The following is a 25,958-nucleotide window of genomic DNA, read 5'->3' as shown; positions in this document are numbered from 1 at the left end:
TACGGGGTCAAATGAAATATTTATTCTCATTATATTTAAATATTCAAACATTATGACGTTCATGTATTTTTTAACTATTCACATTTACAGAGAAAACGATTATTGAAATTGTATGAGATTTATTTAAGCCAAAGTTTTCATTTACTTAAATATAGTTAAGTAAACATTTAGTTCCGACAAAGAAATAATATTCGATTTGCGCTAGAAAAATTTTTTATCATTATCATACATAATGATCATTCAAAAGCTTCGATGCTACAAAGATGCTTACAGTTGATTTAATGTGTATCCAAAAATTATGTCTTCTTCAGAATAAGACAATGACTGTCCTAATTTTCAAACGGAAAATTTAAAAAACGCGCGTGCGCGCGCGCGCGTGTGTGTGTGTGTGTGTGTGTGTGTGTGTGTGGGTGTGTGTATGTATGTATAACCCTTGCATAATTTTCGAACGGCTTGATTGATCGAAACGCGATTTTCTGTAGCTGAAAAACACCTTTTGCCCTAAGTTTTCTTCAATATTTGAGTCGATTTGGCTCTGTAGATATTAAGTTATCGCAAAAATAAATCTTAAACCGAAAGAGTATTTTTTGCACGGAAAATAAATTGTGGCGAGAGCAACAACAAGTACTGTTTAATTTACTACACAATGGAATAAAGTCTGCAGACTTCAATGGAGATTTCTAACTTGCGGTAAATTCAACTACCCTTGTCGTCGCCCTCCCCTGTTGAAAATCTCCAATAAGATCCCATCAAAAGCGACAAAAGCCACTTAGAAACCAATAAAATTTATGGGTTTCTAAGTGGCTTTTGTCGCTTTTGATGGGATCCTATTGGAAATTTGAAACAGGGTCACCACAATTTATTTTCCGTATGGGATAAGCCTTAAACTAATGTGCTAATTAATTCTAAAATCTAATCATTTTTTCTCCTCAAAAATCTGCGTCAAATGATGTCAAGCTCTTTTAAATCGATTTTTGGAAATAGTTAAAAAATTTTTTACTATTCTTTACGAAATTATTAAGCAGGCTCCATCAATCAGGTGAATACGATAGTTAATAATATGATCAGCAATTCGAATTCTGGCTCGGACCGTCTCGTATTTTTTCTGAATAATCTTTACTTTTTATTTACTATGATAATTATTGAGTAAAATTAATAAAGTACTTATTAATTATTATTATTTCTGATAATCTTTAGGCTATAATAAAGTAAAATAAATAGTTTTTATTATTAATATTTAGATGCATCATTCCCAGCTCGTCATTAAGAACATGGATATGTAAATCGTAATATTATCTATAGCAGATACTGTTTTTTCTGTCCACGATACTTTACATGCTCTTCCAGACATGTTGAATGAAGTCGAAAATAAATTTAAATTATCAATTACAATTTTTACGTCCTTTTAATCACGAATAATGTCTAAGTTAATCATTATACTAGATAGTAATTATATCATTTTTTAATTGATTTCTTGCTGATGTTTTAAACGATTTAATCTAAAAGTTTGAAAAATTTTTTTCATAAGATATGAAAGGAAAATAATTTTAAAAAATTCTGAAAAACGGTTGATCAGCAGGCCATCCCTGGAACTTCCCGTTTTTTTCACACACACACACACACACACACACACACACCACACACACACACACACACACACACACACACACACGCGCGCGCGCGCGCGGCCAGAAATAGTCGCTACGGTTTCCTGGGACCTCAAAACGTGAAGATCTGATCAAAACTCGCATTCTCAAAATCGGACCGAAATCTATAACTTCCTACTTTTGAAAATTATTAATTTTCAAAGGGGGAAGTTAAAAAAAAACTGTTACCACTTAACCAATGTATTGTCATAACAATAAATTTCTCTGTTAGGAGTAGTCGTTAGTTTTTAATGTATTACAGGTTGCGCTAAATTTACTTTTATTTACCACTCGTTAGTATCTTTATCATAAATACGACTACTCATTTATCACAAATGAATTATATGTTTCAGTCTTATAATTATATAACTTGAACCAACTATTATATTTACTTGTAAGAAATCTATTTATTTATATTAGTATAAAAATTCTAAAGAATGATTAACCCTGAAGGCCATCCTTGAAACTTTTTGTGATTTCCGAGCTTGAAAAGCTGTTGTTGACTTAAACAATACAGTGGACTCTGGACTCTGGACTCTGGTCTACAACTCAACCTCAACTGCATCAAGTCTTGAATTCTTAGAATCGAAGCTAAAATACCTGGAATCAAAATTAGTAAATACACATTAGACAACAAGTCCCTCCATTATTTTTTAGTGAAAAATAGTGGGAAGTTAAGGTCAGGAGACGAAAAAATTTGAGAGGCTTGACTCTACTTCGTAATAAAATTGAATACATTAGATAAATTAAATCATATTTATTAAATAGGCCAGTTTCGGGCAGCCAGGAAGACAAACTTATGATTGAAGTAAACGAGAAAATTAGCGATCCAAAAATAGAGTGGTATTTATTCTATTTTAACTCTTTTCTTAATCAAATTTTAATTTTAAAAAATTCAGTTTAAATTGAGTATCAAAGTCTCAAATAATACTACGTAAAAATTACAAAACTTTTCGTTATTTTCAACTTTTGCACAGCAAGTTTTGAAGGACAGAATTTCGGTGCAGCTATTATATTAATATACGAAACACCACTGCTCGGCAAATTGTCACAATAATCAACAACTTTGGAGTGTATCCACAGTTTAGTTATGATTATATGAAAAAGATATGGGGCATTTTATTCCAAATCATCCGACTGTTGAATTTTGCAACTTCGATCTAGCTTATATTTTGGTATTTCTTTAGACTCCTTCGAAAAAATATCCATACACGGAAAGAACAATAACCCACTACATCCTCGTATAGTATACTCCGTGGTATTTGTAATGAAAAAAAATTTTAAACTATAGTCAATATTCTTCAAAGTATACTAAATTATTTTATTAACGATTTCGCTCAGTCGTAAATATTATTCTGGTGTGAAATATTTTCTGAACATTATTTAATTTTACAACAATCTTATTCCGTAATAAATATGGACAGTGATTACAGTGATTTAGACGATGATTATAATGATTTTGTTCCTGACGAGATAAAAGAAAAGGCGAAGAATATAGCTTTACAATCAATGCCAACAAAATCTAGACGAATGTATGTGGCAACTTATAATGCTTTTAAAGCATGGCGTAAAGAAAATGTTAAATCAAATTCTTTTGCTGAAGATGTAATTGTAGTCTACTTTGATAATCTTTCTCAAAAATATGCCCCTCCCAGTTTATGGGCTTTTCATTCGATGTTGAAAACTACTATCAAAGCATTTGATGATGTTGATATTGGTAATTACAAAAAAGTAACGTTTTTTTTTGAAGAAACAAATTTGTAAATACGTTGTTAAAAAATCTGAAGTTTTTACAAAAGAAAATATCGAAAAATTTCTAAATGAAGCCCCTGATAATAAATATGTTGCTACAAAGGTAATTAAATATTTATTGATATGTTTAGTATGAAAATGTCTGTATAGTCTAAACATTTGTTTATTTTATTCTTACTGTTGCAGGTTTGTTTAATATTTGGAATTTCTGGTGCTTTAAGAAGAAGTGAATTCATGAACATGAAACTGGAAGATGTCAAAAAAATTGATGAGAACACTTTATTTATTAAAGTTCCGATAGTAAAAAATAATCAGCCAAGATCATTTACCATTAATGGTATATATTACGACTACGCAAAAGAATATATGGATGCTAGGCCCCAAATCTGTAAAACAGATAGATTTTTTTTGAATTACCAAAATGGTCGCTGTACTTGTCAGCCCATAGGAATTAACAAGTTTGGTTCAATGCCTAGAACCATTGCTGAATTTTTAAAATTAGAAAATGCAAAGAAATACACAGGACATAGTTTCCGTCGAACATCTGCCACATTGTTAGCTGATGCTGGAGGTGATATGACAGTGATGAAGAGACATGGTGGTTGGAAGTCATCAACAGTAGTTGAAGGTTATATTGCCGATTCCGTTAACAACAAAAAACGTACTCATTCTATGATCACCGATGGAATTGTTTTGAATAAAAAAACAAATACAGTTGGATCCACTCCTCCATCTACTGAACCATCTCCTGTAATTACAAACATTACCGTTTTGAATAAATCAACCGATTCAGATGTTTCGACAAAAAAAAATTTTACAAAAATTTCAAATGTTTTACCAGTATTTAATAAAAAATTAATTAAAACAGCAGTCTCAATGTCCAAACCCAAAGATAATGTTTCATCAAACTTTGACCAACCTTGTTCATCAGCATCAAATGAAGTTAAAGTTGATACATTACGCCATCAAAAAAAATTTTAATCTACTTTGCAAGAAAATACTGTTGCAAGAAAGAAAAATTCAACTTCTCAACTCGCCGATTGTGAAACTCCTCATTCATTTATCTGTTCTACAGTATTTTATGATCAAGACTTAGGTTTGTGCGTGAAAAAATTTGAAGAGTCTCAATGTATGGTATTCCAAAACTGCTATTTCACCATTGAAGTTCAATCAGAAAAAAGATAAATATTCGTTAAGATTTTACATTTTATGATTTTAATAATAAATAAAAAGTGGAAATTAACATTTTTAAGAAAATTAAAAAATTATAAAGTGACAGCTAAATTTAATGTTATTTAATTTTACGTATTGATTGTTTCAATGTGTGAATTCATTTTTTGTTAATTAATATTAATCACTTTGGATTTATTATTTGATATGTATTTGTTTCTTTTTTTTTAACTTTTCATTTGTTTTTGGGACTGGGGGGGCTCTGCCCCTGGACCCCGATTTTGGGCCTTCATATATCACCGCATTTGTAATAAAAAATAATATGTGCAACTCGTGCGACGTTGTCGATTACTACAATTAGATTATACTATTAGACTATTTTTAAGCAATTATTTATTTTAGCATTCTAAATTTTATTTATTTGGAATGCTTGCGGTCCTGCTATGCATGATATACTATTTTTGCTTTTCCTTAATTAATTTTTATATTTAAATTTGAATAAAACTGAAGACGAATTTAGGACACTGGTGCTACAAAATAGTGTAAGATACTCGTGGCTTAAATGAGCGATTATGACACGGCGTGAAGCGAGTGCGCTAACACGCCGTGTCATAATCGCTCATTTAAGCCACGAGTATCTTAATGTACTATTTGGACTGTACTCAGTGAAGTCTCCGATTTAATCGATTAATTTTTCTGGTTATATCGCGTAAAACTTTACGGGATATAATCTGAAAAATTATTTTGTGTAAATTAAATTATACTCTGTTGAAATTTGGATTATGCCCACGGTGACTCCGCCAATTTTTTTTTCTAGCGCTTGCGCACTTAGCATTATCATATCTATTATGCATTTTAAATATTAGGTTAGTCAAATATTGTTTTAAATAATTATTACATACATCAAAAACATTTAAGGAGCATTAAAGCACAATTTTTCCGATAATTTGGGGTTAAAAATCTTTTTTTTCTTTTCTTAGACTCTTCGAACTTAAAAATGTTAGGCTAAGAAAAAAATATTTTTACATATCAAAATATATAAACAGTCACACACTCATATAATTCACTGATTATATTTTAATTAATGTCCAATATGCTGATTGACTATAACTCACAAATTATAAACAGCACTTTACGCGCAGGCCCTAGAAAAAAAAATGTCGGAGTCACCGTGAGCATAATCCAAATTTCAGTTTTACGCGATATAACCAGAAAAATTAATCGATTAAATCGGAGACTTCATTGAGTACAGTCCAAAAATAATTTAGTATACTTTGAAGGATATTGACTATAGTCTGAAATTTTTTTTCACTACAAATACCACGGAGTATACTATACGAGGATGTACAGTGGGTTATTGTTCTTTCCGTGTAGTTTTAGTAAAATTTTTTTCGCAAATCAATCATGAGGTATAAATTTTTTTAATTTTGATGATTTTTCTTTCAAATTGCTATAACTTGGTAAAAATTAATCCGATTTGAAAATTTTATTTTTTTAAAGTTATATTTTTTTATAAATGTTCTGAAAATTTCGTGCTAAAAATTAATCATAGCTATAACTTGATTAATTTTTTTTTTAATTTTAAAGTTTAAACGTCATTTTTCTTATTGTTGTCCTGTTTGATTTTTAACTTCCTGCTAAGAAAATCGAAGATTTTCAAAAATCAAGAAGTTATTGGTTTTACTCCATTTTGCAAAAAATCGAGTTTTCATCAGATCTTGACGTTTGAAGGTTACAAGAAGCTTCCCTGACTACTCCCGCGAGGTTGTTACTATGTCACTATGTCACTATGTGTGTGTGTGTGTGTGTGTGTGTGTGTGTGTGTGTGTTTTTTTTTTATTTTTTTTTTTATCTTAGGGGGGGGAATCCTTCTTACGGATTCCAGGCATAGTTGTTTGGCCTGGATATGTGGCGACTCGACGCAGTGTCATACTAAAACTCGACCCTAACGCCCCTACCCACTAAACCCTAAACCCCTTTTCTTCTTTCCTCTAATCCCTCATGGAAACCGCCGTCAGGCATTACTTCGTGAGGGGAGGATCCAGCTACCGCTATTCCTTCTGGTGGCTAAGGTGTTATTTTTCCTTCCTTCTAGTTTCTGTCATTTGCTCTTTTTCTTTCAATGGAACGCAGCTCTGTAAGCACTTCTGTGGCAAAAGTGCTTGTAGCGTTCCAAGCAGTTTGATTCGACATGTGTGTGTGTGTGTGTGTGTGTGTGTGCGTGTTTGTGTATGCGTGCGTGTGTGTGTGTGAGTATGTGAACTAGGGTGCGTCAAAATTTAATCTCTAAAAGCAACCTTTTAAAATTGGAATTTTGAGTTCCGCTTTTAGCAGGAGTTAGGTTTAAGCATTTCCTGAGATATTTTGATGTGTCAGGATTTATTTGATGTTCACATAATTGTTTAACAGGAGTTTTGTTGAAGCAATTTTTCTGAAATTTCAAAATTTCAAAATTTGGCCAAACGAAACTCCTGTCAAAAAATTCTGTAAATATCAAATAAATTGTGACACACCAAAATATATCAGGAAATGTCCAAATACAGCTCCTGTTGAAAGCGAAACTCGATTATTAAAATTTTGTAATCTATTACAATTTCAATTTTAATAGGTTACTTTCGAAGATTAAATTTTGACGCACTCTAATGTGAACCGCTTATAACTTTTGAACGGCTTATTCGATTTCATCGCGGTTGGTGCCATTTGAAAGGGCTTGGACAAATTTAGATTTTAAGTATAATTTGGACCGATTCGGATCAGTAGATTTTGAGAAATCTTGAAAAAACTAAGAAAAAAAATTTTTTCAAATGTGGTTTTTTTCGGATAACTTTTAAACGGCTCCACCGATCGATTCCAAAAACTAATCAGCTCTAGACAATAAAAAAACACGTCTATCGCCACCAAGCTGGTCGAAATCGGTTCTTTCATTCGAGAGATATCGTGAACGAAAGAAAACCGAAAAAAGTGTTTTTTCGGAATTACTCCGAAATTTTTGGTTCGATCAATTAAAACATAAAAATTCTTTATAAGATTAATAAAACTGCGTCAAATGCTGCCAACCGCGTGAAAATCGGTTGATCCATTCAAAAGTTATTGCGGTTTGAAAATTCCAAAAATAGTGTTCTATGAAACTTCTATCAGACTTTTGAGCTCGAAGAGCTCAAATGCATAGAATATCTCTATGAGCTCAGCGAGTTCTAAATATCACATGAATTATATTTTGAGCTCAAAAATCTCAAAAACGTCATAAGTACAATTTTAAGCGCCCAGGTATGGAGCGGGAAGTTGCAGAGATGGCCTTTAGGGTGAACCGTTTTACTAATTTTTTTTTTTTTTTTTCAAAAATAGGGTAAGTGTGGGTATTACTGCGGTTTTTTCTGTAGGCCTTACTTCAAAGGCATTTTTATTAAATTTTTTAAAAATAACAATAATTTTTTTTTTTGTAAATTAAAGTTTGACTCATTATTGACTCAAAAAAAAATCGAAAGTGCGATAAACTAATATTTTCTTTAATTAATAAGCATTTAAAAAAAAGTTCATATACATGTATTACTGCGGGTATAAAAGGAGCTTGTCTCTATTACTGCGTGTCTATTACTGCGGATAAAATTCAATGATAAGCAACTTCGGGATCATATAAGAAATTAATAAAATACGTTTGAAATATAATTATTTGTTTAATAAAATGACTTGATTAGAAAAACGTATTTCTGAAATCATTTGAATTCATATCAATAAATATGATAATTTAACGCAGTGTGTCTAAATTAATAATAATGACCGGAATAGTGATGTATAACATAACAAGCAGGGTCTTTATAGTAATTAAAAAAATTAACTTGATCGAAGAAACACAAATCTTGATTGAAAAAAATCATTTTAAATTTTTTTATATCAATCAGAAAAATTTTTGAATAAAGTTACATTCACTTAATTTGATGGAAATTTCTTGATTTGAAAGTTTCTTTGCTTAATTTAACACAAAAAAATTCTTTATTATAATTATCGCTTGTATTTTTCATCAACTTTGATTTATTTATTTTATTTTTTATCAATTTTCTGTTTATAATTTATTTTAAAGATTATTTATTTTCAACTAAGAGCAATTTAAAGGCAACTTAAGCTGTCAATTGACAGGCAATATTTTCTTTCTAGGTTAGAATATATGCATTTTACACTCGCAGTAATTGGTACAAATGCATGCAAATAGAGGTCCTTCCTCACTGCGTATTATTGAAAACATTCGCAGTAATACAAACATGTTCAGTTTATTGATACCTATTATTGCGTCCTTAAATAAACAATATTAATTGATCAAAATTCAATTTTTAATACATGACTGATATTAAAGAAGGGTTATCTTTTTTTTATATGCAAAAAATATTAAATTTGAACCATTTTATGTAAAGAAAAAGATCTTTTAGTATCATCTCTTTTCGTATAGAAACTCACAAAAAAGCTATAGTTTACTACCTGCATAGCCAGTTAATTTTAATTTATTAATAACAAATTGAATAATTGTTGTACATGTAAAACTATTGTACAAATATTTTCTTGAAGATTTCAATTATTAGCAACAATTTTTTTTAATTTAAAAAGCTCAAGTACCATTTATTTATAATTGAAATAAAAAAATCCGCAGTAATACCCACACCCGCAGTAATGCCCACACTTACCCTACTAGTTCGCAAAACATAACTTTTAAGCCTGGTACGGTAATGGGGACATGATAGATAACAACTTTTTTGCGAATTTTTAATATGTCAGGACATAGTCAAATAATCAAAATGGTTTTCTAAGACCTCAAACCGTCATCTGATGAAAACTAGATTTCCAAAGATAAGGGTGAAACCAATCACTTTCCAATTTATGAAAATCATTGAGAAAATCATTTTCATAGAGGGAAGTTAAAACGTAAATTCAGGGTAGATTCAATTTTTTTTTTATGCCTAATAGTTTTCTATTTTTTTTTGGCGTTTAGATATTTTGTGCTCGGGAAGAAATTTTCGTTAATAATTGTAATAATCGTAGAGCATTATGTAACCCTTAATTTATTATCAGCTGTTAAATAAAAATTAGGAAAAATTTCTCTCTGTACAGTAACATTTTTCATTGGAATGAGCAATCAGTATCATTGAGAGATCAATATGAGTTTGAGATAACGTAATAGAATTTTAGCGTTCCGGTAATAGTTGAGCTTTCGGGTGGTAAATACTTAAATCTGCAGTCGTATTCCAATGATTTTCAATCGTTAAATTCTGTACTATGATGTTTAGTTCGGTAAAATAATTTTCTGCGCAACCTACTGATACAACCTTTGTGGTAAAAATTTATTTATTTTTCTTAGAAACTATCACATGATTCTCTTTTTAGTTTCACAATTTCAATCTCATACGATGTTTATTAACAACTGCGAATTCAAACTATTCAAGAATCACTGAATTAAAGAATTAAATACTTGAACTTCATCTAGAAAATAATTTTAAGATTCTATTTTTATCAATAAATCGAATAAAAAAAATTAATTAATTTCAAAATTCATAAAAATTTGTTACCTACTATTACCGTACTAAGTTTAAAAGTTATTTTGTGAACCAGTATTTAAAAAAAAATAAAAAACAAATCAAAGGGAATAAACAATAAGAAAAAATCATGCTCTTACTTTGAAATTAAAATAAAAAACAATCAATAAGTTAGCTATGAATAATTATTTCCATAAAATTCTTAGAATATTTAGCAAAAAATACACCATTTGAAAAAAAAATTTTATTGGATTAATTTGAACGAAATGCTGGTCATTTAAAAAAAAAATCAGTACAACTTTAAAAAATTCGTATCTTATGATTGAATGGTTAAAAAAACATAACTTTTTTCAGAGATTAGTATTCCGATTAAAAAAAAAAAAAAAAAACCGTTATAAATCCACGTCACGTGGATGTAATAGGATTTTCTTAAATAGAAGAATCTCAAATTTTTTGTTGAAAGAACTGTTTGTAACTTTGCTAAGTCTATTTATTGTTTGAATACTCGAAATTAACTATTTATGATGTTAATTGTTTTTACGGGAATATTCAAAGAAAACTATATATTAAACATAAAGTGTGATATAGTTTGATTATAAAAATCTCGAATAATCACATTGATTATAAATTCGTTAGTATAAGGCTAGAAAAAGTTATTTTTTTCGCTTTTTGTTGAACGCGTGACGCAAGAACTCTCTTGAGAAAACCGGAAGGAATGTAAAGGAAACAGATAGTAAACGTATAAGAAGAAAAACGACCAACAGACATGAGAATTAGCTAGCACAAGTTTCATCGATTCTCGTAGGTTCTGTAGGCGGTCAGCCACGTAGATATACTTTACGGGTATGTACAGAACTCAATGAATTAGTAGTGCAGATACTTTTTTTAAAATAATATAATATTATATCAATTTTCATTTTTGTAAATTTGAAGGTATAGACATAATTGCATTAGGTTATACGTTTTAAATAATATGTGTACTTTTTATCCATGTGTAGTCCTCCAATTTTAACTGCATACTTTCTAATAATAATGATAGGTTGATTAAAGATAAGTTACTTGAAATTAATGATTTTACAAAATTATGAATTAAAATAAAAACAAAAAAAATTTTATATGTACACACATATTTATACGTGCGTATTTGTTTGAATAAGGCAACTCAATTGTAGATCTGAATAAAACTTTTTAAGTTTATTTGCATTACACACTTTTAGTTACTAATTCGAAAAATCTTAATTTTTTAAGTAAAACTAAAAATTTGCTAACTCGTACAAATACACGTAACATCGATTTCTGAAGAATCGATACGTTGAGTATCTTGAGATAGGTATACAAAATTTATTGTAACAAAAATTTTGCGTTGAAAATGTTAGATTAGGGAAGAGTGGGGCACGACGGCACCCTGGGGCACAACGGCCCCTTTCAAAAATTAGGTAAAAATATTTTTTTTCATTTTCCGTCAAGTTATGACCTCTATGATGTTTTGATGATTTTTTAGGCCAATATATGATATGTGGGGCATAATGTACTACTCGAAAAAAAAGTTTTATCGAAAAAATTATTTTTCTTTTTTCGAATTGTGATAAATTTAAAAAATTCATTATTTAAGGCCTTTTCAGGCCGGTTGTATTTATCTTGGGTAAAATGAATTAGAAAAAATTTAATTGAACTGAAAAATTGAACTATATAGCTTATAATTTTTTTAACTTCCCGCAAAGAAAATCGAAGATTTTCAAAAATCGGGAAGTTATTGTTTTCACTCCGTTTTGCAGAAATCGAGTTTTCATCAGATCTCGACGTTTTAAGGTCATAGGAAGCTTCCCTGACTACCACCGCGATGTTGTCACTATGTCTGTATGTATGTGTGTGTGTGTGTGTGTGTGTGTGTGTGTGTGTGTGTGTGTGTGTGTGTGTGTGAGAGAGAGAGAGTGTGTGTGTGTTTATAGAGGTAAGATACATTTACGTATGCCAGGACTTGGTGTTGGTGCCAGTACTAGGTGTTTGCCTGGGTATGTCGGACTCAGAAGTCAATATTATTTTGCAACAATACCGACTAAACACCCTCCTCTGTCCTTTCCCCATACATGTTACAGGGAAGACTGGATCGGGACCGCGTTAGCATTACTTCGATCCAGTCCATGTTGTGTGTCACGACACCTACTTCTTGTTACTACTGGTTTCTAATCCCTTTCTGCTATTTTTTCTTTTAAAAGGCGTTGCGCGTAGGCTGCGATAGCTGACCAGTTTTCTTATTTTTTGATCATGCAGGTTACCAAGCTCTCAGGGGAGAGCGTTATGCCTATTGTTTCTTCGGTGCTGATTCTGTCGTCCTACCACCGATCACACTCAAAAAACGTGTGCTCGGCGTTGTCAATTTTGTCTGGGCAGTATTTGCACGTTGGTGTGATAACCCATCTTGAAAAGATAGTCATTGAACTGCCCATGTCCCGTCAATAGCTGGGTCAGGAAGAAGTCCGTATCCCCGTACTTCCGAGAAAGCCAGACGTTGATGTTTGGGATCAGGCGCGCCGTCCATCTGCTCGTCTCTCCCGATGTCCATCGGTCCTGCCACTCTTGCTGCGTTTCCGCCTTTATCCTCGTTCTTGCGTCCTTCATGTTTTCGTCACTATTTTTAGCGTCATAGAGTTTTGCTCTTTCGAACGCTAATAGGTCGATGGGCGCGGCTCCCGCAATGACCAATACAGCCGCTTCGGAAACTGTGCGGTAGGCGCAGGCAAACCTGAGAGCGCACGCGCGCGCGCGCGCGCGTGTGTGTGTGTGTGTGTGTGTGTGTGTGCAAGTATGTGAATCGCTTATATCTTTTGAACGGCTAAACCGATCGGAACCTACTAAACGGCGTTCTAAAGAGTTCCCTCACACTTAAATTTCCTGTGAATTTGAACCGATTCAGACCGATAGATTTTGAGAAATTTTGGAAAATCTCAAAAAAAATAAGAAAAAAATTTTTTTTGAAAGTGGTTTTTTTGAAATAACTTTTAAACGGCTTAATCGATCAACTTCAAGAACTAATTCGCCCTTAAGCTTGAAAAACCACGCCGATCGTCATTAATCCGGTCAAAATCGGTTGATTCGCTCGAGAGATATCATGAACGAAAGAAAACCGAAAAAAGTGTTTTTTTGACATAACTTCGACATTTCTTCTCGGATCGTTTTTGATGAAATGAAATAATCCTTAGAGTTTAAAAAACCGCGTCGATCGCCGCCAAGAACATAGAAATCGGTTAATTGGTTCGAGAGATATCCTCAATAAAATATTTTGAAACAACTGTTTTTTTAACATAACTCCGACCTTTTTTGAATAACTTTTAAACGGCTGCACTGATCAATTTCAAAAACTAATCAGCTATTAGCATGAAAAAATTACGTCGATCACCGTCAAGCCGGTCAAAATTGGTCAATTCGTTCAAGAGATATCATGAATGAAAGAAAACAGAAAAAAGTGATTTCTTGGAATTACTCCAAATTTCCTACTTTTATAAATTCAAACTTGAAGATTTTTTATGAAACTGAAAAAATTGCGTCAAATGCTGCCAACCGCGTGAAAATCGGTTGATTCATTCAAAAGTTAGTGCGGTTTGAAAATTAAAAAAATATTGTTCTATGAAACTTCTATCAGACTTTTGAGCTCGAAAAGCTCAAAAGTATAGAAAAGCCATCTTTTTAAGCGCGAAGAGCTTAAAATAACACATAAATTGTATTTTTGAGCTCGGAGAGCTCAAAAATATCATTAGTGCAATTTTAAGCACCTAGGTATGGAATTAGCGGGAAGTTGCACGGATGGCCTTTAGGGTCTACCGTTTTTCTAATTTTTTTTTTATTATTATTATTTAGAGTCGGTTTTAACCGCTGTGGTCATATAGTCGACTTTAACTGTCGGGAGTGGTACATTGGGGTCTTTTTGGGCTGTAAAAATCTTGACCTACGCGGCAAGGGTCGAATCTCAAGCAAGCTGGTTTCTAAGACCAGCTTGGGATTCGAACCCACGCCTGGCCGGTATGCTAGTCCGAGTGCTCTATAGGCCATGCGCCTTAGACGACTCGGCTAACGTCACCGGTTCTTATAAAAATTAAAAACAGTTTTTTTAAATTAAAACATTAATTATATTATTAATTATTGATCACCGTATCCTTTGCGCCAGGCAGAAACTCAATCTCAAAGTTCTATTTGAGTTCCTTAAAGGACTGGTTCAAGATATTAGATATGTATTTTAAAAGCTCAATCCGAAGACTCAACATGTGCAAATAATGCATGATCGTGTAAGATCATACTCAATCATGTACTTTTCAGCATGCGTGATTGTGCACGATCAGCCGTAACTATACACGGAAAAAAAAATTTCGTTCTGGTTACGTAACTGTAGAGTTACCACAACTATACACAGTTTACTGTTCGTTGTAGAGTTACAGTAACAAAATGTTATTTAGTTCTGATAACTCAATGTTGTTGAGCTCTCAGAGCTCTACGGGATTGTTCTCAGAGCCAACCGGTATAGTTGGGAGTGCTCTACGTTGCGCAGTAGTGGAGTGCGCTGACATATTTCATAACCTTCTAAAATGACAAACAGAATTATTTTGTTATTAATCCATATTATTAAAAATATATGAGGACAATTAAGTTCCCAATTTATTTATTTTAGGAAATAGGTTTTTTTTTTTGTCAAATTGAATTTCGTTAGAACACTTTTGTATTTATGGGTTTTCATGGTTCATTTGCAGTGACTGTTAATTTAATTAATTTATTAGTTGAATATATTGTGATAAGTGATAAGTTATCGCAATACATTAAAAAGACCCCATTTAACACAAAAAATTTGTTTTCGTTTATTTATCTTTTCTTGTGCATATACGGTAGTGATTTTATGTCCAATATTTATTGATATAATTAAAAAAATAAGATAATTTTGTGAAGACCATATTTTTATTTTACAAATAATTTTTATTTGTAACGTAAGTTCTATTATTATTTTATTTCTATTATAATACTATTCTTATTTGTCATATACAATTATTGTTGGCAATATAAATTCATTCTGCCGCATGTATTTATTAAATTATCAATGCTAAATCGTAAAAAAAAATTATTAAGCAGACTTCCAAAAATTTGTTATAGTCTCGTAGAACGATCCTGTAGAGTTGTGAGAGGTAAATAACGTTTAGTTCTCAGAGCTCAACGATGTAGAGTTGCGGGAGCCAAACGGTATTTTTACTATAAGAATACGTTAACCTACTGGAACTTTTTACAACTAACTAACTACTATAGAGTTCCTATAGCAAAATTTTTTTCTCCGTGTACATGATCATACTCAACCATACTTAACCGTGTATAAACGTATACTATGAGAACTAAGATGTCGTGCATAAGTCTATATGAAGGAGTATGGCCTTGTATGACCATACAAGAATCTTGCTTGATCAAGCTTGATCGTGCACAATTCAAGCTTGACCAAGCTCAATCACGTATGACCATTTGTAACTAAGCTAAAGAAGTGAGCGTAACCCTACTTGACCATGTATATGGTTTTGTATGATCATTTCGAAACAACACTTTTTTTTATAACTATTAGTTGTAAAACAAATTGAACTTTTTCGTGATCCATGAAATTAAATAAGAATAATTTTTTTAGTAATCATACTTGAGAAAAAAGAGACTTTAAATTTGAGTCAATATATAAAAAATTATAACATAAAAATAATTTTCTTATCGAATTTTCAAACTTTTAGAATATTACGAATCAAATTCATAATGGTATCGTATCCGGTATTGATTTGGTTACGGAAAAAATTATTGTGCATATCCACGCTTGGCCAAGCCCGATCATGAATGATCGCGCAAAGCAATACGCAGTCAAGCAGGTTCATGCTTACTTATTCTATTCAATCACAAATGCTCATGCCTGATCGAGCTTGGTCAAGCATGAATTATGTATGACTGTTCAAGGGCATGTACAGTCGTGCATGATAGCCCACACTGTGTTAAATGACTTTTTGCATGATCAAGCTCTACCAAGCATGAATCATGCATGATCAAGCTTAATCAAGCAAGTTTCTTGTATGGCCATACAAGGCCATACTCCGTCATGCAGGTTCATTAGGGTGGGCCAAAAAAAACTTTTAATTTTTTTTTCTTTAGCTACCGCGAAAATATCGTCCAAGATGACGAAAAAAAAATTCTGGTAGAGTTTGAGCTCTTAAGGCGGTATGGTGAAAAATCACTTTTCTTACAATATTCCTCAATTTTTGAATACGCGTACTTCTAAGTGTCCTCTATACGAATAAATTTTTTTTAATAGTCCTTGCGGTGTTAATTTTCGAAATATTAGCAATCAAAAATCGTACATTTAACATGTATTCCCTATCCTGACCGTATTTAGAGCGAACATTTTATTGAATAGCAACCATACTTTTCTTAGGATTTTTTTTTTAAAAACTGAGAATATTTAATTGAAGTTATAACAAGTATTTTTAAAAAAAAAAAAAACATAAACGAGAGATATTAATTTTTAACTTCCCGCTAAGAAAATTGTAAATTTTCAAAAATCGGGAAGTTATTGTTTTCACCCCGTTTTTCGAAAATCGAGTTTTCATCAGATCTCGACGTTTTGAGGTCCCAGGAAGCTTTCCTGACTATTTCCGCGGTGACGTCACCGTATCTGTATGTGTGTGTGTGTTTTTTTTTTTTTTTTTTTTTTTTTTTTTTACAGAGGAGGTCAAATACATTTACGTATACCAGGACGAGATGTTTGTCCTGGGTATGTCGGACTCGGAAGTCAATATTATTTTGTAACAATACCGACTAAACATCCTCCTCTCTCTTTCCCCATAAATGTTACGGGGAAGATCGGGACCGCGTTAGCATTACTTCAATCCAGTCCGTGTTGCGTCTCACGACAGTTTCTTCTAGTTACTAGTCTCTTTCTGCGACTTTTTCCTTTAAAAGACGCTGCGCATAGGCTGCGACAGCTAGCCAGTTTTCTTTTTTGATCATGCAGGTTACTAAGCTCTCAGGGGAGAGCGTGGTGCCAATAGTTTCATCAATACTGCTTTTGTAGTCCTTCCACCGGTCACACTCAAAAAAAGTGTGCTCGACGTTCTCAATTTTGTCTGGGCAGTATTTGCACGTTGATGTGCTTTGCAGTCCCATCTTAAAAAGATAGGCATTGAACTGCCCATGTCCCGTCAATAGCTGGGTCAAGAAAAAGTCCGTTTCTCCGTATTCCCGAGAAAGCCAGACGTTGATGTTTGGGATCAGGCGTGCTGTCCATCTCTCCCGATGTCCATCGGTCCTGCCACTCTTGTTGCGTTTCCGCCTTTATCCTCGTTCTTGCGTCCTTCATGTTTTCGTCACTGTTTTTAGCGTCATAGAGTTTCGCTCTCTCAAACACGAGTAGGTCGATAGGTGCGGCTCCCGCAATGGCAACCCTGAGAGCGCCTCGGCGCTGCACTGCCGCTATTTTTCGTCGGTAGGTCTTCTGTTTCAATATGTCTGCCCATATTTCTGCTCCATAAAGCAGTACCGAGTGGACTACTTCTAGGAGAACTTTTCTCTTTTTGGTTCTTGGTCCCATAGTGTTGGTCATGATTCTTGCTAGGCTAGACACCGTCTTGCTGGCTTTCTTGCATGCACTGTCAAGGTGTTCGCGGAAAGATAGTTTCTCGTCTATCATTACTCCTAGATAGCGCAGGACCCTTGTTGACGTCAGTGTTGTTTCTTCCATGTCCACAGCGAATGGTTTTGGGAACCATTTTTGACGTGTCAGAACAACCATCTCGGTTTTATGCTTGGCGAGTTTCAGGTGGTGTTTATCAAGTCAGGTCTCGACTGCGTCAATGGTTTCCCGGATCAGTAATTCGGCCTCTTCTACGCTGTCTACTATCGTGGCCGCAACGTCGTCTGCAAAGCCTGTTAGCCCTACTAGCTCTGGCAACGGAATTTCAAGCAGCTCGTCGTAGACTGCGTCCCATAGATCGGGCCCCATTATTGAGCCTTGCGGCACGCCAGCCGTTATAGCGTATTCTTGTGGGCCTTCAGTAGTTTCCACTATTAGCTTTCTATCGTCAAGGTAGTTGTCGACTAGTGCTAGATTCTCTGGTTCCGCGTCAAACTTGTGCTCCAGAGCGTCTAAAATGTCTCCCCAATTTGCGCTGTTAAAGGAGTTTTTGACGTCTAGCGTAAGGAGAAGACATACTTTATGAGCTTTGAGGCTGCCAGACCATGCTTGTTTTGCTGTCTATGACTTTCTCGATCGCTCCAACTGTCGAACGACCTTTCCGGAAGCTATGTTGGTTGGTGGCAAAGCCTGCGGCACGGTCGATGTCGTTACGAAGTTTTTTTTGTATGAGCTTCTCGAGCAGTTTGCCAGCAATGTCCAGCATGCAGAGTGGTCTAAACGACGAAGGTGTTACGGGGGTTCCTTTACCTTTGTCTAAGAGAACCAATCTTTGCCGCTTCCAGACCGCGGGAAACGTGCCAGTTGCCAAGCATGCATTGTAAGTGTTCAGGAGTATGTCTGGGTATTCCAGGGCTGCAGGTCTGATCACCGACATCGGGATGCCATCCTCTGATAGCCCTCCAGGTGCCCTTCCCGTCTTGAGAGACTTTGCCGCGTTTTGCAGCTCTTTAGTTCTAAAAAGTGTTGATTTGCAATCTTTTCCGTAATGTCTTTTCTCCCGCGGCGGGTGTTTAGTAAACAGCTCCGCTACAATGCTGTCCATTAAGGCAGTGTGTGTGTGTGTGTGTGTGTGTGTGTGTGTGTGTGTGTGTGTATGTGTTTAATAACCTTCCCATATGTTTTTGATGGTTAAACCAGTTTGAACGAACTTGGTGGTGTTTGAAAGGGCTTCACTAAACTTTGATTTTTTGTACCTCCCGAACTGATGTGGTCCAATAGATTTTGAAAAATTTAAAAGAAAGTGTTATTTAGAATTTTATCTCTAACTAATATATCACTTGCAAAAGCTAATCAGCTCTTAAGCCTAAAAAATGACGTTGATTGTTGTAAGCCGCACTAAAATCGATCCATGCGTTGAAGAAAAACCATGATCGAAAAATTCTGAAAAAAGGGTTTTTTTTTTTAATAACTTTGAAATTTTTCCTTGAATTATTTTTGGTTTGATAAATAATAATTGAATAAAAAAAAATATTTAATTTTTAAAAATTAAAAAAAAAAGTTTATTTTTTATAACTTCGAAACTTCCCTTTAGATCGTCTTACATCTAACAGACTAATTATAAGTGCTTAAAAATCTCTTTTAAATCGGTCAAATCATTCATGAGATATTAACGGTTGTAATAGTTACGTAACAAAATCATTTTGTTACAGCAGCAAAATCATTTGGTTACGGCAACAAAATCAGCTATGTTAAAGTAACAAAATTATTCTGTTATCCGAACAAAATTATTTTGTTGGGACAGCAGATTGATTTTGTAAACTAACAAACTGATTTGTTATTACAACATAACTAATTTTGTTAATGTAACTCATAGATTTGTTGTTATAAGTATAATGATTTGTTATTTCAACATATATTTTAGTTATCCTGTCTTTTGTTATCATAACAAATTATTTTTATACGTGCGGTTTCCATGAGGGAATAGGGGAAAGAGGAAAAGGGGTTTAGGGTTTAGTGGGTAGGGGCGTTAGCGTCGAGTTTTAGTATGACACTGCGTCGAGTCGCCACATATCCAGGCTAAACAACTATGCCTAGAATCCGTAAAAAGGATTCCCCCCCCCCTAAAACAAAAAAAAACACACACACACACACACACACACACACACACACACACACACACACACACACACACGCACGCATGGCACCAACCGCGATGAAATCGAATAAGCCGTTCAAAAGTTATAAGCGGTTCACATTAGAGTGCGTCAAAATTTAATCTTCGAAAGTAACCTATTAAAATTGAAATTGTAATAGATTACAAAATTTTAATAATCGAGTTTCGCTTTCAACAGGAGCTGTATTTGGACATTTCCTGATATATTTTGGTGTGTCACAATTTATTTGATATTTACAGAATTTTTTGACAGGAGTTTCGTTTGGCCAAATTTTGAAATTTTGAAATTTCAGAAAAATTGCTTCAACAAAACTCCTGTTAAACAATTATGTGAACATCAAATAAATCCTGACACATCAAAATATCTCAGGAAATGCTTAAACCTAACTCCTGCTAAAAGCGGAACTCAAAATTCCAATTTTAAAAGGTTGCTTTTAGAGATTAAATTTTGACGCACCCTAGTTCACATACTCACACACACACACGCACGCATACACACACACACACACACACACACACACACACACACACACACACACACACACACACACACACACACACACACACACACACAGACATAGTGACAACATCGCGGGGGTGGTCAGGGAAGCTTCCTATGACCTCAAAACGTCGACATCTGATGAAAACTCGATTTTTGCAAAACGGGGTGAAAACAATAACTTCCCGATTTTTGAAGATCTTCGATTTTCTTAGCGGGAAGTTAAAAATAATATTAGTTATTATTTAAAGAGAAAAAATTTTAGTGTCGAATATTTAACATTTTAGTGTTTGTGATTTAACACAATCGTTTGTGTTGTTCGATTGATCTGTTTTTCAACGCAAAAAATGTTATTCGATCCTTAAATAACACTTTTTCAATATTACATTAACACAAAGTTGTATTACTTTTAACACAGAGCTGTAATTACTTCATCGCTACACACAGATTGTGTTGAAGTGACACTAAGTTTGTGTAAAAAAAGTTATCATAAATTTTTTTGTTGAATTTGACGAAAAATTTTTTACTGTGTATGTAAATTCAAGAATTTATTTTCAAGTAAGAATTTGGAATACCTAATGTTTTATGTTTGGAGCGTCTTACAGCACAAACTACAACTCATTAGTAAAATGTTAGATTTCAACAATGATGTTTTAGATAGTAACCATATGAATAAATAATGAGATTGTGTTCTTATTTGTATACAGACAAAAAAGCTAGAATAAGCGATGAAAGTAAATCGGCTAGACCGGTAGTGCCAGGAACACTTTGGGGCGCATTAATTAACGTCAGTGCGACGTTGTACCACCCTCCGCCTTCTTTCTCATCCGAAGTTTTCAATCACTACCCTATTCTAAAGATCATGCATTGTGATAAAGAACCCAGAGAAGCTAAATATGAGTTAAAGTTCTAGAATATTTACTTTGTTTTATTGATCTGTTCATATCATACATTTGCATTTTGTTTTATTTTTGTTTGGGTTTTTCAAATACGTTATATCAAGTTTTTGGTTAAATAGAGTTTCGATATATATTTTCCACTAGAATTAAATAAAATTTGAGGTTACAACGATTGATTGCTAATTATACTTGTAATGTTATAGCTAGACAGCTTTTTCTGAACGATGCACTATTTTATGAAACAGTTAGTATTCAATTTCAATGTATTGAGAATGTTGATTTTAAAAAATTGCTGTGATGAGAATATAAGACTATTTAAACCAGAATTTCAATCTAAATCTCCTAATTACATGTTAAATGTTTTACCATTTAAACTACCAGATCCTTTACATGCACTTACTTCTTTTCAATTCAGTTATTACTCATTACTAATGAGTACAGTATTTTAAAATTGAGCTAGTTTTTTGTATTTTAAAAATCCGTTGAATGTCGCAAATTAAGGAGGTCCTTTCGCCATCAATGTTAAATAAAAAATATTAGATTACGCATAAAATTAATTTTTATATAATCGTTAGTCCTTATTTATCTACTAGTAAAGTTTAATTTAGTCGTAACGGTGAAAATTTTTGAAAAAAAAAATTTTTAAAAATGTTAGTATTTTTTCCGATTCTTGCGAGAAAGTCAGACCTTAACAACTTTCTCGAATTATGGTATTAACTACCGATTAGATGGGATAAAAAAAAACTCAAAATAAGGTTTTTGAAATATTCAGGTTTCATGTTTTGCAATAAATCACATAGGTTGCCGTGGAATATATGGAGAAATTAAAATTATAAAATCACAAAAAATTCTCAAGCAACCTACATTAAAATGAAGTCAAAACATTTGGCAACGTTGCGTAGCGCGCAAGCTTCAGACCATTCAATAAATTCAAACTAATTTATTTATTTACACTGACTGCAAAAACTTAAACGTGGTTAAGGTTATATTGTGCAAATGAAAATGTAAATAACCGAAGTACAGCGTTGCCAAATCACGGACAGGTTACTAGCAGCTGATTTGAAAGTCAAATTAATTTTTGTATTTAACTATTTTTTTTTTTTTATTTTCAAAATTTCAACGATCAATGCCTCATATACTATTTATTTTTTAATTTTAGGAATTTTTATAGGTTGTTTATTTTAATTTATCGTATATTGACTACTACAGTTGTTTTAAATCAACTGAAGCGAAAGGACTTCCTTAAATCAAAATCAATTGGCTTATACAAAATAGATATATCGTAAAAAAAGAACTGCTGCATATCGGTTAAGTTATTCTAAAAAATAAAAAATAACTTTTTTTTTTCGAACAGTGTTAAAATTTACAGACCTGTGAATTTTTTAATTTATTCTTTTTTATATGCTAGAAAAATTATATTTAATACTATCAATCATAATAAAATCTATCTGTTTATTTAAAAGATAATGCTTATGAAAAATGATGGTTGACCGTGTAGAGCATCCCTGGGAATTCCCGCTATTTTTAAACTCTGAGTACTCGAAAACATGTATGTTTCTTAATTATTGAGCTCTCCGAACCGAAAAATGTGAAAACTGTTTAAAAAAATAATATTTCAAAAATTCAGACATTTCTTTTCAAATTAATCGATTTATTTTCGCTTTTACAGCGTTAGATGTAGTTTTTTAAACACATGAAAAGTGATGAGATTAGTAAAATTAATTTATCTATAAATTCAATCGTTACACATGTTCACGTACTAATCACATTAAAATTTAAAATATAGGTTGTTGGCATAAATATAATTTTAGTAGCTTTGTAAGTCTATCAAAATTTTGTGGAATTAAATACCATAACAATGAACTTTAGTCGGCTCAGATTACATTATTATCCTTCAACAATTAGTCTGAAAATAGCCTTTTTTCAGGCGGGATGATTTTATTCAACTCTTTCAATATCTTTACTCATTTCAAACACTCCTAAAATAAGCTTTTAAATGCTAGTCTAATAGCTATTCTGGTGTTTGGTAACTTCCAAAATTACCACGTGCAACGTTCTTGAATATAAAAAATATATAATTCAAGTAATTCTTGACTAAAATAGTATTCTATACAAAATAAGCATGTATGCGAAGAACCAGATTAATAGATGTAGTTACGAGAAGAATATAATCACAATTATGTATCATGGAGAGAAATTTATGGAATAATTGCAATATATAGTATGGAAAAATGTCCAGCACGTATGGTAAGAGGTATAATGAACATCTAAATTATAAAAGTGATAACTATGATTATAATGGTAATCATTCCTATCATTATGTATATCATCCCTATACTACATACTATGAATGAAAATCATTCCTATAACAGTTAATAAATATGGCCCCCATACCATTAACATTAAAAACTATTATTACACTCAAATATTTTTCATTTTCGAAAAGATACGCAACTTATAAGTTTTTTAACTTAAAGTCTTTGCTATTGATTTTTAATGTAAATATAATTTTTCAATAAAACAAGTTGATGTAGAATTTAAAAATTAATTACTTCTTTTTTATAAATATTTTAAAATAGTTCACCGAAATGCAAGTGTAATAATGATTGGTAAATTCTAATCTTTGAAATCATTATTTCTTAGTGTTTGAAAACGGTTTCTCTATTTTTGGGCCTTTCTATCTTATACTTATACTCTGCTAGATATGAAAAAACTTTTTTAAATTTCTGTGAAAAATATTTTCAATGACAATAATCTGTATTTTCTTAGTTAAAAATATTAACTATTTTTTTAAATTAATAAAAAGGAATAGTTCCAAACAATAGAACTTATGATAATTATTAACTTATTAACTTTGATTTAATATACGTACTAACTGAAACGAGCATGACATTTCTGTACAATTCGAAAAAAGTCGTTTTAAATAATAACTTTATGCAATCGCATGTATTCTACCATACTTATGTATGTATTTTTTTTTTGTAAATTTTAGGTCGATCTCAAACCTCTCAGAGAACCAGCCAAAATTTTATCACCAGCCCAGTCCACAGAAAAACGTAGAGCTGAAGATTTAGATGCTAGTAAAGATTTAAAAAAGGTATACTACTAATAAGTTTCTGAACAAATTTTTAAATTAATAGTCTCTCAATGGTCTTTAATAAGGTGAAATACCCAGTAGTTGAAAAGTTTTCAAAGTGAAATGTATTCAACCCTTCTTTTAATAAATAAAAATATATTTATTAGTTAAAAGAAGTGCACTGATAGATGGATTTGTTTAGGAGTAATAAATTGATTTATTAAATTTTTTTCAAGTGATTTTTTTTGAAAATAGCAAATATTTAGTAATTATTAACAATATTCATTATAATGAAATAAATAACTTCTTTATTATTAAGAAATATTTTTAATGCCAACAAAGCCTTATTAACGTAAAAAAAATATTTGATAGTACTAAACAAGATTTATTAATATTTAATAAATATTTTGAAGAGAATTTTTCGGTAGAGGGCTATACACGAGCTTGTAGTGGTGTACACGTATTAGAAAGAGCTATATACATGTGTGTGGTTGCGATGCCATATTGTTTATTCCGTTCTTACTTGCTTTTAGGTTATAGTGTTAATTATTATGTAATTGTATTTTGAAATTAAAAGAAAAAAAAAATTAAATTAATCATGATATAAAACCTTCAATTAATTTGATTACACTCTTCTTTTAGATGAAGACTTTATTTAATTTGCAGTAAATAATACTAGTCCCAATGCTGATTACTAATGACATGAGCTATTATAGGTTACAGTGCTGTCAAAATTATATTTTTACAAAATAAATAACTTTTCAGTTCAAAATATTTATTTTTGTTGCATAAATTGCTAACAAAATGATGAAATTATTATATTTACATTGTTTATATCGGTAAAAAGTAATTAAACCACATTGTTTACTATTACACCACTACTCTGTAAGCTTGTTCGAGTTCCGGGTACAACTTTGAAAATTTGAAGGTGTAGTAGATAGACGACAAAATTTAATATTAAAATCATATTTTTTAGCTTTGTAAAAAATATGTAATGTTTAAAAAATGCTATTTTATTTATTGGTACCATTTTTATTACTTAAAACGATCATATGACGTTTTTATTACTGATTAAAAGTTTTAAGGTTTAGTACAATTTTCATGGTAAAAGTAGCATCTATCAGCTATTCTCAATATACCAACTTTTAAATTAACCAAAATATAATTATATCGATTTAGAGTTTTAAAAACTTTTAAAAATTAGTTACGAAGTCAACAAATAATGTTAAAATACGGATATTACTTATAATAAGTATCACGATTTTGTATTAATATCAATTTCGAAAATCTTTTCAAGGATTAATCTCTTTTTCTACGGTATTCAAGTACTGGGTATTTTACCTTACTTTTAATTTCGTAAAACAGATATTTATTATTAATTCATATTTGTGAAGTGAAGAATTTTGTATTATCGATACGAGCTTAATAAGGTTATTATAAAGTTATTATGCATTTATTATGAAATCAAGTCCACTGTTATTATATTCACCTAGTAACTCTCATTTTGAAAGAAAAATATAAATTATGAAATAATATTTTATATTGTTTTGATCCGTGAAGAAGTATGATGTATCGTGCAAACAACTATTTT

At 31.9% G+C, this 25,958-nt stretch overlaps 1 protein-coding gene and 1 long non-coding RNA gene across 5 annotated transcripts in view; one reads left to right on the top strand and one right to left on the bottom strand.

The window, feature by feature from the left end:
• The window catches only part of LOC123263801 (RNA pseudouridylate synthase domain-containing protein 2-like), a 113,249-nt gene that overhangs the window by 40,249 nt on the left and 47,042 nt on the right, over positions 1-25,958 (top strand). For all 4 annotated transcript variants that reach the window (XM_044726775.1, XM_044726771.1, XM_044726774.1 and 1 more), the window contains one exon: positions 24,284-24,388. In XM_044726775.1, the coding sequence (XP_044582710.1) occupies positions 24,284-24,388 (105 nt within the window). The remainder of the gene's footprint in view (positions 1-24,283; positions 24,389-25,958) is intronic.
• On the bottom strand, positions 13,953-25,741 carry LOC123263811. The gene is made up of 3 exons (XR_006509235.1): positions 25,731-25,741; positions 18,544-18,547; positions 13,953-14,167 (listed from the first exon to the last, which is right to left on the bottom strand). It is a non-coding gene; the product is annotated as an uncharacterized LOC123263811 (long non-coding RNA).

This window comes from Cotesia glomerata, linkage group LG4 (assembly GCF_020080835.1).
Source record: "Cotesia glomerata isolate CgM1 linkage group LG4, MPM_Cglom_v2.3, whole genome shotgun sequence".
In the NCBI taxonomy this organism is placed as follows: Eukaryota; Metazoa; Arthropoda; class Insecta; order Hymenoptera; family Braconidae; genus Cotesia; species Cotesia glomerata.
This window is presented reverse-complemented; position numbering and strand designations above follow the sequence as displayed.